The 15526-nt window shown below is 45.6% G+C and overlaps 1 protein-coding gene across 9 annotated transcripts in view; it reads left to right on the forward strand.

The window, feature by feature from the left end:
* SLC25A22 (solute carrier family 25 member 22) overlaps positions 1-15526 on the forward strand; it is a 50698-nt gene that overhangs the window by 27193 nt on the left and 7979 nt on the right. For all 9 annotated transcript variants that reach the window (XM_056492490.1, XM_056492489.1, XM_056492491.1 and 6 more), the window contains 2 exons: positions 3123-3178; positions 8740-8830. In XM_056492490.1, coding sequence (XP_056348465.1) covers positions 3123-3178; positions 8740-8830 — 147 coding nt within the window. The remainder of the gene's footprint in view (positions 1-3122; positions 3179-8739; positions 8831-15526) is intronic.

Raw genomic sequence — 15526 nt, forward strand, 5'->3', positions numbered from 1 at the left:
GGCTTTCCACGGGGAGTCCTTCCACTTTGTTACCTCTTTCAAGTGAGCTCAGCATCTCTAGGAACTGGGCTGTCCTCAGGAAAGCCAGGGGACAGTCTGGAGCCAAGCTGTGCTGGAGCAGATAAAGCAAATAGAGCAGCTCTTGAGGCTGCTGAGCTGAGCAGAGGAGTCCTCTGCAGTGGGTACATCTGTTTGCATCCCTTGCTTGGGAGCAACCTGTTCACTGCTGCCTGAGCTCAGAACCAAAACACAAGGAATCCTAATCAGCTGATCCTGAACACAGGGAGTCTGCTGAGCTTGTCAGTGCCTGAGGGAATTTCTGCCTCAGTTCTGTTTCCATTGCTCTGATATTGGAGATCCTTCCTTTGCTGTGTCAGTTTTAAAAAGAGGAAGCAGTTGCTCCTTCCCAGCCTAGATCATTGCATGTGGACCTTTTAAAGGATCACAGGCTGACACATGCTGTAGTTAGACTGGCTGCCCTGTGTCCAAAAAACCCCAGATACTGCACCTGTAAGAAAAGAAGGCCTGAGTGTATCCAGCCTTCCAATTCACTTGGAGTTCGTGTTGAGTGCTTAGGGCTGCATATTTGCTGTGGGAATGTGTACCACACTCAGCACATGATGCTTTATCCTGGGAACCAGAGACAGGCCTTAGTTTTCCAAAAGAATTGGTGGTATTGAGGGGAAGAAGGGACTGGGACTGATGAGGTATGTCCTGTCCTCCTACCACTTTGTTTCAAACTAGTGTAACCTGATCCCTGCTCCTCCACACCATCTTTTCCTCTTACCTGCTCAGGAGAATTTGAGGCAGAGGGGGAAATGGAAGGAAATGCTCTCTGTGCTGATGGCTTTAATCTGTGTGCCTCCTTGCTCTAGCTGATGACATGAGCTTAGGCTGTAAGCTCTGGTGCTTCCCTTGACAGTTCCTGTGCTCTTTGCTCCCTGCACTGTCAGTGTGCCCTGGCCTGTTGGCAGGATGTGGCCTGTGGCCACCCACCTTGCTTTGCATCTCCTTTTGTTTTGTCCTGCTCCTGCTGTAGATGGCTTAATCTCCCTGAGGATCACTTATCCTCCTAACCTGACATGTGACAGCAGCAAGGATTTGGGCAGGTTGAAGAACTTGTAGGCACCCCTTGGGGCTGCCTGCCAGGATGTCTCATGCCTGGAAGGGAGCTCAGTAGGAGAGAGGCTTTTAACCTCCTGCAGTGAAGTGTAAGTCAGCTCTGTAGCCAGGAATTGCTGTGAGATGAGGAGCTGTTAAGGAATATGTAAGATTTACCCTGTATATTTGAACTGGCTGCTTCTAAGAATGGCAAGGGCTGAGCTTTTGTAAGAAAGTTTCCCCTGCTACAGGGGCTTATTTTTCTGGAAATGCTATATGCCCATCAAAACTAGATTTCCTCATTACACCAATTACTTGGTGTCTGCTGAACACCCAGGAAGGCAGCAAGTTCCTTAAAAATGTTGGATCTCTTACTTTAGGATAGCCTTACCTGTGCTTGGCTCAAGAGATTTTGGCATCAGGGGAAGCTTTCACTTGAAAAGACAAAGGTACTGGAGGACTTCTGACAGCTGGAGGTAGCTTGGCTTTTGGTCTGTGTAGCCCCAGGTATATTATATATAATTTTAATTGGCTGTTGGCTCCCTTTTTCCAGGGAGAGAAGGAAGCTGGATGTGGCCTTGGCTGCATCTTATTTTGTTGCAGCTTGAGGGGCTTTAAGTGACATGCAAGCTCTATCCTGTTGCAGCAGGGCTGTGTGAATATGGTGGGAGCAGCTCTTCTCACTCCTCTCACTGCTGTGGCTTGTTCAAAGCAGCATCACTGGCTCAGGGAAAATGTATTCCCTCCAGCACTGCAGTGTGAGGGATAGGAGAAAGGTGCACCAAGATTTCTGAAACTTTGAGATGTGTTGGAGGGGCTGCTTGGAGAAGGAGATGAGTATGTGCAAGTTGCAAGGGCTGGGCTGGAATGATGAAATGCCAAAGGATTCAGGGAGTCCCAGCAGAGGGGAAACTCATTGCCATCACTGGCAGTAATGCAGGATGGGCTGTTCACAAATAACTTTAAAACAGCCTTGACCTAGGCAGGGCCATAAAGCCCTCAAGGAAGCTCTGTATTTCCTTCTCCTCCACCTCAGCACTACTGCAGAGCTGGGAAGAAGTTTACTCCTTGTGTTGCCAAATCTCTTAAGAATGTATTTGTGTTTGCATCAGCCACACTTCTCTTATTACTGCTTTAAAGAGCCTTTTATTCCTTAAATCATGTACACATACATGCATGTGCACCTCTCCCTCTGTGGCTACAGCAAGTACCTGTCTCTTCCCAAAGGCTATAAAGGCAGCATCCCAGCTTCATGCAGCTATGGTCCAGAGAGGGAGACTCTGCCAGGGAGTCTGTGCAGCCTTCCTGAACTGTGACTTTGGATTTGTTAGGTGTGTGTGCCTGTGCCTTCAAAAGCCTTTGAGCCATTCCAGTGCTCTGCAGGGTTTTCCCATTTGTAGTAAATGTGTTTGCAATGAGGAAGGTGACAGTTTCCCCTTGGAGCACAGTACCCTGCCGTGCTCTCCTCAGGGCAAGAGCCTGAGTGCTTGCTGCCTGCTGTGGGACTTGATGTGTTAAAAGTGCGTGCTTTAATCTGCGTGGGAGGCCACAGATGACTGAGTGTTCAGGTCATCTAGTGCTTGTGTGCCTTGTGTCAAATTTCACTGAGTAAGTCAAACAAGTTAGCATGGGGGGCGGTTTTGCCCCCCTTATTTCCCTTCCAGACCTGGATTTAAAAATGCATACACAAGGATCTGCTTGTTAGAGCATCTCATGTGCATTTGCCACATTGGACCCTGCATAAACAGCCCTTGCATGACACTTTTCCCTGTTATGTTTCTGGAAAGCAGACAGAGTGTGCAGGGTGAGCCTGGGGTTTCAAAGCTCCTGTGAGTTAGGGGTTGAAATTGGACTCAGACCTCAACAACGGCACATTCAGAGGCTGACACATTCCCATCTCAGCTGAGGGTTTTGCTGAGAGAATGTAAATGGAAAATCACTCCAAGAAATTTGCTTTGTTTTTCTCTGCACTCACCCACCTTTGAAGTCCTGTGGTTCATCTCCCTCTGTTCTGTTTGCAGGTCTGACTGCCTCATTAAAACAATTCGGTCGGAAGGCTACTTTGGCATGTACAGAGGTAAGTACAGCTGACTCAGGCACAGCACAGCTTTTGCGTTGGAGGCACTGGTGCATAAGTAGGAGGAAAAGTTCTGTTCTCTGGCATATAAAGCAATAACCTGGCAATATCCTAGGAGGTTGAACAGTGCAGCTGTTTCTAAAAAAAAACTCCTCCATGCAGGTGTCTATTCAGATATCTGCCACTGAGGACTTGAGTTCTCCTCATGACTGTTTTGGTGTTAAACCTTACCACTTAGTGAAGTTCATCTTTACTGCAGTTTAAGTGAAGCTGCTGAATTTTGTTTCAGGACTGTATGTTATGTTTCCCACCTTGGGCATGGGCAGAGGGGCAGTAGCAAATCAGCTCTTAAAGTTCTGTGGTTAATGACTGAATTTATGTCAAATCCCTCCATCAGCAGGGTCAGGCCTGCTGTCTCAGGCATGCCCAAGTGCCTTGTTCAAGCATTAAGATAAGGTGCAATTAAAAAAAAAAAAATTGAAAATAACCTGCCCTCCAAAAAAACTCCCTTGGGATGTTAAGAAAATCAGAGGTTGGCTCAGGGTGAAGCTTCAGCTGTTCAGTTGTTGTGTGCTGACCTGCTAGAAATCCCTTGGCTCAGGCTGTCTGTTACAGCAGTGAGTTCTTCAGCTGACATTGTACCTTTTCTAGTTTAAACACAAAATCCCTGTAAGTTTTTTAAAATTTTGAGGAGAGGAGGCCAGCAGGCCACATTCTGGCATTACTTGTAGCAGAGGAAAATGTGGAATACCTCCTTGACTTGCAGCACAGTCCAACTGATTTCATTGACACTGAGGTCTGGTTCATTTTGTGTCCTGATAGTCACTTGCTTGCATATGCAGTTTTTATCTGGGCTGCTCAAACAGCATTCTTGGTGGCACTCAGTCACTGATAAAGCCTGATTAAAGTTATGCTACTATGATTGAGTCCTTGCTCTTTGTTTTCAAATGGAAGTCCAGAGATGCTGGCGCCTTGCTCTTGGCATGTGCAGTGTCTCTTGCTGCTTCTTCCCTGCTCCTAAGGAAACACAGGCATTGTGGCTGGCCAGCCTGGGAGCAGCACTGGATGTTCAAGCAGCGTCTCTTGCCCAACTTCCTGGTGGGCGTTTCAGGGGAGTGTGGTGGATGGCAGGGATGGATTGGCTGCTTTGCATCAGCTTTCCTGGGAGCAGGCACCAAGACAAATAACCTCGAGGAACCCTGGCAAGCTCCATCTTTGATGCTAGCAGTGACGTGTTCCCCTTTGATTTTTTCTAGAAGCTGGCTGCTTCTGTGTTCCTGGCCAGGAATTCGAGTTTGTGTTAACTTTGGCTGTAAATGTGCCATGGCAGGCTGCTTGGTGGGAGGCAGAGGGAAGAAGCTCTTGGGGGAAACTTACAGGAGAGACTGTTGGAACACAGTAGGAGTTTTTGTGAGAATCAGGACTTTTGGAATAGACAGCTTAGTCCTTTAAGGCATAGAGTGGTAGAGAGGATGTGGATCTCCAGGCTGCTTGTCAGCCCCAAGCAGAAGGGTGCTGAGGGTTTTGCATACTTCTTTCTTTTCCCAACTTTTCCCAAGTCTGGTCAGCCTGGTACATGTCCCTAACTCTGTTCAGGGTGCTGATAGTTGCTTGAAATTACTTCTGACTATTCAATAGGAAGCTGGGTTGGTGAGGCCTTTTTTTAATAACTCCAGCTCCTTACAGAAAATTATAGATACTCCAGCATGGCCAGGGTGCAAATCCTGGTCTCTGTGCCTCAGTTTTGTGAGCTGACATGAACAGCCCTTCCCTCCCTCTCTGGGTCATCCAAGGTCCATGAAGATTGTGTGAGTACTTTTCTGGAAAGAAGGTAAAGAAATGTCTGAGCCTTGCAGAGAAAGGTGGAAATCAGGTGGTGGGATTGGTTCCTGCTCCCTCCAGCTGTCCTAGTTCCCCAGCAGAGTTTGCTGAATGACTCACAAGATCTTATTTGCAGGCTTTAAGCTGAAATTGGGAGGATTATATGTTAATGTGCTAAAGTAACAGCTGCTGCTCCCCATGGAGGAGTCACAAGCACGTCAGTTGTCCCTGCAGATCCTTTGGTCTCTGTCAGAGGACAGGAAGGGTCTGTTTGGGCACAGCCATTCCTGCTGTGTGACTTCAGGGCTCCTTAATGTGTAAATCAAATCTCCTCAGTGCAGACAGGATAGTGACTTGTGCTTGTAGGATGCTTTTCTGCAAATCACCTCTTAAGGTGTTTGTGTGGGCAAACATTATTTGCTTTGTATGAGTAGCCTATAGCAAAGTGTGTGATTTATAAGGCAATCCCAACATTTCTCTCAAATTCTTCACCAAAAGTTACAGGGATTTGTTTGGAGCAGGAAGAAGAGGAGTTCCCTTGTGTTTTTTCTCATAACATTGTATAACAGCAGTGCCTCGAAGCTGGATGGTGCTGTCTCGCCCTGTCTGAGCTCAAGGAATTGATGGTGTGCAGCCTTAAAACATGATGCCAAGTGGATGAATCCATGGAGCCTGTGGACTCCTCATTCCCATGGGCATCAGTAATAGGGGACCTTGTAGAGATGCTCTCTCAGCTTCCTACTGCAGTCCAGCCAAAAGCCACATAAAGATCCCAGCACATGTTCTGAGCAATCCCAGTGCTGTTTGCAGACCAAGTGTTTAGCCAAGCTGGCAGGAGCCAAAGGCGCAGATCAGGCTGAGGAAGTGCCCTTTGCTGTTGGTGACATTTGGAGGGTAGCACTTCAGCTGCAGTAGTGTGGCAGCCCTCCCTGGCCTCTGCTAATAATGCCTCCCATTGCCACACTGGGGATGACTCAATCCCCCTGTTATGTGAGTTACTGGTGATGTATAAGGGCTTCTGTGAGAAATGGGTTTTCATAAAAAAACCAGGGCTTGGTGAGAAGAGGGTGCCTACAAGTTTAGTTGGCAAACAACTGGTTTTGACCCTGGTTGATTTTTGTTCTTTGTAGTGCTTACTTCTTTTTGAAATGCTTTGTTTTTTAATGATTGTGTTTTATTTTTCCATTCTGTTTGTCTGTCTTTGTTTGTGGTACATGTAGCATTGCCTGTAGGCCAAGGTTGCCTTTAGTTAGAGAAGTACTCATTGGTGTGGGCAGAATTGAGGAGACTTTACCAAAAGAAGAAGATGCTGTGAAAAGCATACAGCCAGCAGCTGGAGTATCTAATTTCTCCTCCTCCAGTAAATTGAAGCTGTTATGGATTATTCAGGGCAGGGATTATCCATTCTCTGCTAAGCAGCTTTACTGAAAATATCAAAGATGTAGGAGAAAACCCAGGTTCATTAACTTTTTTTACCCTCTGCTTTATTTGCAATTGAAGAGAAACTTCCATGAAAGCCTCTTGGTTCCTGAAGGTCAGCATGTGGAAGTGTACTTCTTTTGTACTTTTCTTGCTTGATAGTTTGGAGTTTGTTTGTTTTCTTTCTGTGAACCCTTTTCAGGGGAGTTAAGAGTTTATGCTATTTTGTTTCTCTTCTTTTTTTTCCAAGGAAAGGGTTATTCATGCTGCATGTCGGTGAACAGGTGTTTCACTTCACAGCCATTGGGAGTGTCATTGAAGTTGTCTTCAACTTGGCATTTGAGGAAACACTTTTTGGGTAGCCACTTCCACTTACAATTAGGCTGTGTAGATTTGCCTTGTAGATCCTGATGTGATTGGCATTAGAAGGTGGATGTGGAGTGTGAAGGTAATTTCTGTGTGGCTTCTCTTTGTGTGCAAGAGCCATGGCAGAGTGGACATGATATGTAAGAAGAATATCAAACTGAAGCAGCACAGTCACTGGTGCCCTTAAAAGTTTGCAAAGAACCAGAGGTGTGAGAGACCTGCCCTACTCCCTGCTAGTTGATTTGTTTACTGTAAAAGATGATTTGTTGGATAGTGTGGCCAGTGTGGAATGAATGCACTGCTTTGGCTTGTTATGAGGCAGCATTGCTCTGTATTTTCTGCAAAATCTGAACATGGGAGTTGAAAGGTGGAAAAAAGTGTTGGACTGCCCAGCCCTGAGCAGCTGTTTCTTCTTGCTGCAATTTTCTGAATGGTGGAGGTGTATCTTCTGAGTAGAGAATGTAAGGCCAAGGATTCCTGTGTCCCACTTCCTGTTGTAGTAGTCCCAGAAGTCCCACTGTGACTTTGCTTCCTAATCTGAGGAAGGTCCCCCTAATATATGTCCTCCAATTTTTGAAGAGAGGAGAGTCCATTCCGAGGAGTAAAGGACTGAGCTGACTTTCTCTGCGTGTGTTTACCCCTCCTGTCAACTTGGGTTCAAAGGTTTTGAAAATAAACCCCACCATGTCTTTGGAGCCTAGTGGGGGTACAGGTTTCTCTGGCTGGTTCTCTTTGGAATATGAATCTTTGGGATAAATTGTTTAAATCTCAAAGACAAACACAAATGCCTGTGTTTGTGTTTGTTCTTACAAAGATGATCTAGGCCATTAACAAGTCTGAGGTGTAGCTCCTTTGGAGGGCTTGGAGCTCAATACATTTCAGTGCAGGTAGGCAGAGCTTGAGGCTATCCACTGGAGGATTTTTTGAGCCTAGGTTTTAAATGGAGGAGAATGTTCTGGAGTGTTAATCTAATGGTGCAAACCTCACTCTGCTGGGAAGGGACTGGCCCTTCCCTCACCCCATTTCCCCCAGGCAGTTCAAAAGCTGCTCCCAGCCACTGTGCTGCACTAATGTTACACTAATACCAGTGTTCATGACCCACAGCAGCCAGCCAGGTCATTCAGGCCTTTCATTGTGACAGGCACAATACAGGGATTTTCTATTTGTTGCTCCTGACAAAGGGGCACTCCAGCGGGTGGGGGATGCAGGGAGCCAAGGCTTGTTTACTCCCCAAGTCCCCCAGCAAGCCTTGCCATGGAGCTGAGAGGGGAATTTCTTTGTGGTGGGCAAAAAGCCACTTCAGCGGTGGCTGTTCTGGGGGTGACACCCAGTGGTGATTCACAGGGGAAGCCACTTTGCTCTAAGGACTGTTCTAGAGCTGGTTCTGTGCAGATGAGCCAGGTGACTTCAGCCAGCCTCCAGGTCTTTCAATGGCTCTGTCTTTTCTGAGCTGTTTGGTAATCAAGCTGCTCTGGTGTTTTTTGAGGAGGAAGCAGGGAAGGGATGCCAATGGATGCCAAGGCAGGGCATGGATATCTCAGCATCACAAAATATTTGCAAAGGATTTGGGACTGGTTGTTAAACTATCTTGTACTCCTTTTCTGAAAGTTTGATCTGCATTCTTCTGAATTCGTAGGAATGCATCCTTGGATGAGTTACAAGGATGCATGTATACATGGTGGGAGGTAGTAGTAAAGCTGAGGAAATTACAAAACACATGGCAAATGAAGTAGAAACACATCTGGGGATGTTTTCACAAACCCAAGGTGTTGGGAGGCAGAAACACTGTTAATTTTCAGTGGTGTTTTGTATTTCTAAATCCCTTTGGTGCACTGCAAGCTCTCCTTCATCTGTCTTTGGTTTTGTGCAGAAGTTAGAACACATTCCTGAAAGATCCCGTTAACATTTCCTTTATTCTCATTACCCAATGGCCTTTTTCTCTTTTCCTTGCCCAGGGGCTGCAGTGAACCTGACTCTAGTGACACCAGAAAAGGCTATCAAACTGGCAGCCAATGACTTCTTCCGGCATCACCTCTCCAAAGATGGGTGAGTAGGGAATTGACCTTTTGCAGTCACTTGAAGGACACTGACTCCTGGAACATGTCTGGTGAGACATCAGAAAAAGGTGGAATGGAAGAGTGCAGTGACTGAAATATGAGTTGACCTTGAACAGCTCAGCTGGTGATTACGTTCAGGCTAAGGATGCAATGTCTAAAATGGGAAGCGTGAAGCACTCCACTGGATGACTGCTCTTTATTCAAGCTTCTAAAAATAGTCCCAGACTTAAGCCAAGGTTAGCAGATCCAGAATGTGTAGTCTAAGTATTCGAGAGGAACCCAATGTCACTGATCATTGCTTAAACAGCTGCTGGGAGGACTCTTGTCTTCAGCATTTTTTTGGATCCTCTTATGCTCCTTCTGGCTCGAAAAGGTATCAAGTGAAATTCTGTAGACCTCAAACTTAGCACCCCTCTTCTCCTTTTGTACCTTTAAAATAGTTTTAGAGAGGTGGTAAATCTGAATTGACTAAGGACACTTGGAGCAGCTGACCTTCAAATAAATGCTGAAGGAATAAAATTACTCGTTCAGCTTGCAAGTGGAGTTTGTTTCGTGTCAAATAAATGTGAGTGAAAGGCGTAAGCTGGAGCAGTTGAGAGGAGCTGGATCCTGAATATTTAATGCTGCTTTCACCAAGATGTTTTCCAAATTGCATGGGAAATAACCGTGTCTCCCATCAGAGAGAGGCCTTTTCCCAGAGGCAGACAAGGGCATTGTCTCCAGTCCTCAGTGACAGTAGCTAGAATGACAGCCTGCTTGGGATATGATCCCAACAATTCTCATCAGTTATGGGGTGGGGCCTCAGTGAAAATACAAAGCTCCGGCACAATTACTGGGCTTAACAACTTCCCAAAACATATCAGAGTCTCAACAACTTCAGTGGAGATTGTGGACTGACACAGACTGAGAATCCATTTTTTTCTTGTGCCTTTTCTTTTTTTTTTCCTTTTGTTTTGGAGTCCTTTGAAGTAGCAGCTAACATATGTCTGCGTGACTCATCGGCTCACAGTTCTTCGTGATTTTGTGACTCAGGTCTTTGAATAGCCTGTATTCTGTGCTCTGCTCAGACAGTGGGAGGTAATGATGTCCTCTACCAAGCAGTGTGTCTCATCCCTGCAGCAGACAGCCTGGCACACCTTGGTGTGCTGCAGTAAACAGCAGCACAGCTCTTTGGCACCACCTACAAAGTGGGGGCTTAGTAGCTTGTACAGCCCAAGAGGGTGCCAACCTGCCACACCTTGTACTGCCCCTAAGGGAGTGGTTCCATGGAAGAACTCAGTCTAGCATTGCAACATATTTGGCATTCTAGGAGAGCAATCACTGCTATGATGTTTCAGCCATTAAAATGGGACATGCCTGTCTGTTGTACTGCACCATGAGAGGTAAAGGCTTCCTCAGAGGACAAGTGTGTGTGTCTGCCTCAGTGCTGAGTCCAGCTTTGAATAGGTCTTTGGGCAAGTGGGATGCAGCTGTTTCCATGAGCAGCTGAGGTTTTCACTCAGACCTCTTCCAGTTTGACTTTTGGGTCACAGGGTGGTGCACACATGACATAGATGATGTGCTGCACTTAATTCAGAAGAGAGGAGCTAGAGAATTTTTCCAAGAGCAAGACACCCTGTTCTCCTAAATCTTACATACTGATGGGTCTGGCACTACAGTGACCTGGATGTCACCCAGGTAGTGGGAGTTCTTGCAGGTTTGGTGTGGCTGGTATAGGCTATGAATGTGGCAGTTTTCTCCCTTGGGCTGCCTCTGTCCTGTCCTCCCCAGCTGCCTTAGTAAGATGTGGCAGGATTAACAGTGCTGGAATTTAAAGGCTTCTCCTACCCAGTACCCAGCCCAGGGTGCTTACCTGCTAGCACATCACAAGGCTGGGTCACCTATTTCACAATTCCAGCCAAAGCCTAGTTGTGAATAGCAAAATAGCTTGGGGTTAGAAAGATGAAGCCTGGAGCTGCCTGACACATGGATGTGGTTTCTTTTCTTGATATGTAATTGCATCAGTCAAGGTGTTACACTGGGCAAAGCACAGTGAGGGGGTTAGGATCAGTGTAAGGCTGGATCAGCAAGATCTTGGTTCAGCTTCACCAAAGTCCTTTTTGCACAAGCCAGTCTGTCTGCTGTGTATATTCATAGGTGCTGTGCCCTTAGGTCAGTATTCCAAAGGATGTTCTGACTCAAAGCTGCAGAAGGCTGCTAGACCTGCTTACATTGAATGCCTTTGTGCTAAGCATCTAGCACTTGTCTTGCTTGAAATATGTTGCATGAGTTGGTAATCCTTTTCTGATAAAATGTGCATGTTCTGCCAGTATTTGCTGATGAAAATATGTGGTATTAAAATAGACCTCAGCAGACCAGAGAGAGTGTGGCAAATCCAGCATGACTCAAAGCAAACTCCAGTTAAACAACAGCTTTCAGTGTGCATTAATGTATATATTTTTATCCTTTGAAAAAACTTAGTGTTGAAATTGCTTTTAAACTAGGATGAAAAAGTGGCATAAAGCCTATTTTTGAAAGGCCAGACTGAAAACAGCACCTGTGGTGTAGGAAGCTCCTGACTGCAAATTGCTGGAAGAGTATTTTAGGGATGTTATCTCTACAGGTTTGTCCTAGACTCCCTTTTCCCTGACTCTGCTCTTGGACACTGCTGGAGGTAGAGCAGTGGGGCAGCATCCTCCCAAGGGATGTCATGTCCTTGATGGTGCAGCTCTCTCCCTGAGTGTGCAGCTGTGTGCTCCTGCAGCTCTCTCTACCCTGAGACTAGCTCCTGCCTGTACCATGCTTTTTCCCTCCTTTTGGTGCAGGCAGCATGTGTGCTTACAGGCTGAGGGTGTAATTTCTGGCTGTCCTGGTCATTTAGAAATGAGGGAGGCCTGAGTGAGTTGTGTGAGTGCTGAAAAATGCTTGCTCTGCTATGGAGGAGAGGAATGAGACCAAGATACTGAAAAACCTGAAGGGCACCCCATGACTATGAAAAAGGCAATAAGGGTCAAGTGATTTTCTGTGGTGATTTTGACCTAAGAGCCTCAGCAGTTCCCAGGAGAAGAAGGTGACCCACAGAGTCTCCAGGCAGTCTTTGTTCCTGTGTCATTCTGTGGGGAAAAGTTTTCACTAGGCTGGGGAAGGCAGAAGGTGGAGAGAGGGAAAGCTTCCAGTCTTCAGGCTGCTGGAAACAGATGGGATTTTTTTTTAACTCTGGCTTTTTGAAGCTGCATGTGTTGAGAGACTCAGTCTCATGGCTGCTGTCTGGCTTCTTTGTCCAGAACAGAGGATGTAAGAAGTTACCAGGGCTAAGTGAAGAACTTGGGTATGAAGTTGAGAAGGCAGTTTAGATTGATAGTACACCAGCATGTAAAGTACATCATTGATTATTGGGTGCTCAGTGTATGAGGCCTCTTTGATTTATTTAATTATTCCCAGCTTTTTATATCCTTTTTTAATCTGGGCGTTAAACACTTAATAAAATAATTTCCTTTGAAATGTCCTGCAAGATTTCATGTTTATCTCCAAAGTGTGGAGTCCCAAATAGCTGTTTTGTTGGGCGTGTTTGCCAGGTTTTGTTCATTTTTCAGGTTCTTGGTTAAATATTCTGCCTTGGCTGCAGTAAAAGGTGTCTCATGCCTTCTTACATAAGCAATTTTTTGGTCATAAAAATTTTCCAGTGTCCCTGGATGAATTTCCTGCTGCTCTTCTTCAAGGTGTTATTCCCTTACTTATCCTGTCCTACTTAATCCTGACCTTTATTTTGTTTGTTGTTTTGAAGCAAAGGCTGGCAATCTGCTGTCTTAGCAGCTCGGATTCCTAGGAAGACCAGCATGACTGACTTAACTCTGCCTTTGCTGATGCTAGCAAATTTTCTTTTATTCTGCCTCCTCCTGTCTTATATATTTGCAAAGGGAAGAGAAATAGCCAACTGGTAATCCTGGGACAAGCAAGGTACTTTTCCTTTAGTCTTATGCAGATGTGGAGACTGGAGTTTGTTTGGAGATTGCCTTCCCAGCTGATATACCTCCCCAGGGCTCTTTCCTTCATCTGCTTTTCTTTCAGGCTCTCGTAAAAATACTTGGATCATCTATTCTGTGGCATGAGTTTAAGTATCAATTGCATGGCCTGGTTGTCCTTGAGCTGCAGAACACTCTTAGTTGGGCTGTAAAGTGAGGCTTTCAATTTAGGAAGAGGGAGTGCTGCTGCTAGTCCTGGTGCTGAGCTGCTGTATCACCCAGCTGCACACACTGTGCTTGGTCTTTCTTTGGTGCTTGTGTTTCCAGACAGCCTCTCCTGCAGATACTCAGACACTTCTTTAATGTAGGTAGTCCTCATCTAACTCACTGAGTCTTGGAAGTGGGGAAATCTCTCCCTTCCCCTTGAGAAAGAGACAGGAGCTGATAATGTCACTGTGCCAATTCAGAAACAGCTTGGGGAGAGCTCTTTTATTTAGCACACAGGCAGTTGCAGTGGGTTGAAGCTGTTGACATCTAAGGTCAGCCAAAAAGTAAATGCACTTCCAACTGTTAATCTGGAGGGCAATGTGCTGTCTAATCACAGAGTGCACCCATGGAAGGAGCATTGTCCTTGTCATCATTCCAGGCACAGGTCTTGAGATGAAATGTGAGTCATGTTCAACATGCTCAGTCATGTTACCCTGTCCATTGTTCACTTCCACAAATGTTCAGATTGGAACAAAACACTTGGAATTTCCTGCCAGGGCAAACCTGATGCAGATACAGAGTCAGCCTCCTCTTGACTTAGTGTGAACACTCAACACAGAGCTCCTGCACATACCTGGAATAATGATTTCCAGATCAATATTTAATCTGGCAATATTACTTTGAGATGTATCTGTTCCACATCGGTACTTTATTTGGCTTGTCTGAGGCATTTTTGAGCTGGCACTAGAAGTGAGAGGGATCTTGTAGTGGGAACTGTATTGCTTTTCCATTTCCAGCATCATAGCTCCAGCTTTTCTGAAGTGCAATTGCAGTAGCTTGTTGTTCCCCTTTGGAAAATCAGGGGTTGGATTAAAGGCACATGTTTGTGTGCACAATCCCCCATGACTGTGGCAGAGAGGGTGCTCTTCCTATGTGCTGGTTTTCTAATCCATGTTAAAGACCCCCTATTTAAATTGTTTGAGAGGAACTGGCTCTGTCTGCTTTGAAACTCCTGGGGAGCTTTCTACAACCTCTTGGGCAGACAGACAGAGGCAGAGGTTACTTTAGAGTGAGGAAGGTTACGTCCAAGCTGGGACAGTAGCCTCTTGGGTAGGAAGTAGAAATGGATTGCTTTGTATGGATGTTTCTTTAGCTCAAGGATTTCCTTTCTGTTTATATCATCCTTCTTCCAGAATGGCTGGTTCTGGTCCCTGCCCAAACACAGTAAATTCCCACATGGCCAAGATTTTTCAGAAACTTGAAAAATTCCTACACTGCTCCCATGTGGCATCAATATACCAATGTTGTCAGAGATCCTAACTTTGAACTGATTGCTCCAAAAAGCCTTCCATAAACCTCTAGTTTCTGCTTTTTAACTTTATTTTTCAGCTCTAGTTTGAAACTCTAAATTAAATCAAGCATGAATCTCCTCCCCTTCCAATTTGACATTTTTGATTTGTCACAAATCAATAGTATATCAGTAAAAAATGTGGAACAACTGATTTCTGCCAATGCAGAATTTGAGGCTATTTGGTATATGTTATATTTAACACTCTTGCTGTGATAAAAGAGTTGCTGCATTTGTAGAACCAGATCTTTGCTTGTGTTGCAGCTTTTGAAGTTAGTTGAGATGTGCCAGTTTTTAAATCACTGAGGATAAGGCCAGTGGTGCCTTAAATATTTAAACCCCTTTGTTGTCTAGAGATGAACAGTTTTCAAACTTTCCTTTTATGTCCAGACTGGTAAGGATTTGCAAAGGCAGTTTGACCCCTGTATGGCAGCTTTTAAACCTCCTGTCAAAAGCTTTACTTATCTTAAGCTACCTTTTTTTTTCTTGACTCTCCCCAGTTCCCAGGATGTGCAAACCAAAAGCTGAAAGCCCATGTTCTAGGTGCTTTTGATGTACCTGTTTGACATCTCTAAAATACACCCACATGCATAAATCCTTCCTTGGGTCCTACTGGCATAGCTCCATAGAGTTCAGTCAAATCAAGGCTGACTTTAGTTGGCTGGGATAATGGTCCAAGATGAATATGTAGGCCAAATCTTCCTGATCCTTTGAACTGGTTATCAAAGCAGTCGCCCTGGATGAAAGCCAGAAGATATGTACTCCAGGGATGCTCCAGGGCTCTTGCTAAAGTGGGAGGTGCTCTGCTGTGCCAAAGAGAGATTCTGGCAGCCAGCTCCTTTGGGTGGTTTGCTTCCTTCCACAGCCAGGCTGGGGACTGTGCAGCCTTGCTGCTGACTGTATTGAGCCACTCAGAGACTGCTGCTGTGCTTCAGGCCACCCAAAAGGCACGTTGGCCACCTCCAAGTGGCATTGGCAGTGAGAACCTCTGGATTTACACATCCTAGTACCCCCATACCTCCAGGAAGTCCTGCTGTGCACACTTAAGCACCCGTGTGGCTAACTCCGTGGGAGGGATTGTTCTTCGCAGCTCTTCATCTGTGGGGAAATTTGGAAAGGGAAGACTGAAATTTTCCTTCTTTCAGCCTTATAGGAGAGCTCTATATTTAGTCACTGGTAATCTCTGTTG

The sequence above is a fragment of the Oenanthe melanoleuca genome, chromosome 5 (genome assembly GCF_029582105.1).
Source record: "Oenanthe melanoleuca isolate GR-GAL-2019-014 chromosome 5, OMel1.0, whole genome shotgun sequence".
NCBI classification, from domain to species: domain Eukaryota; kingdom Metazoa; phylum Chordata; class Aves; order Passeriformes; family Muscicapidae; genus Oenanthe; species Oenanthe melanoleuca.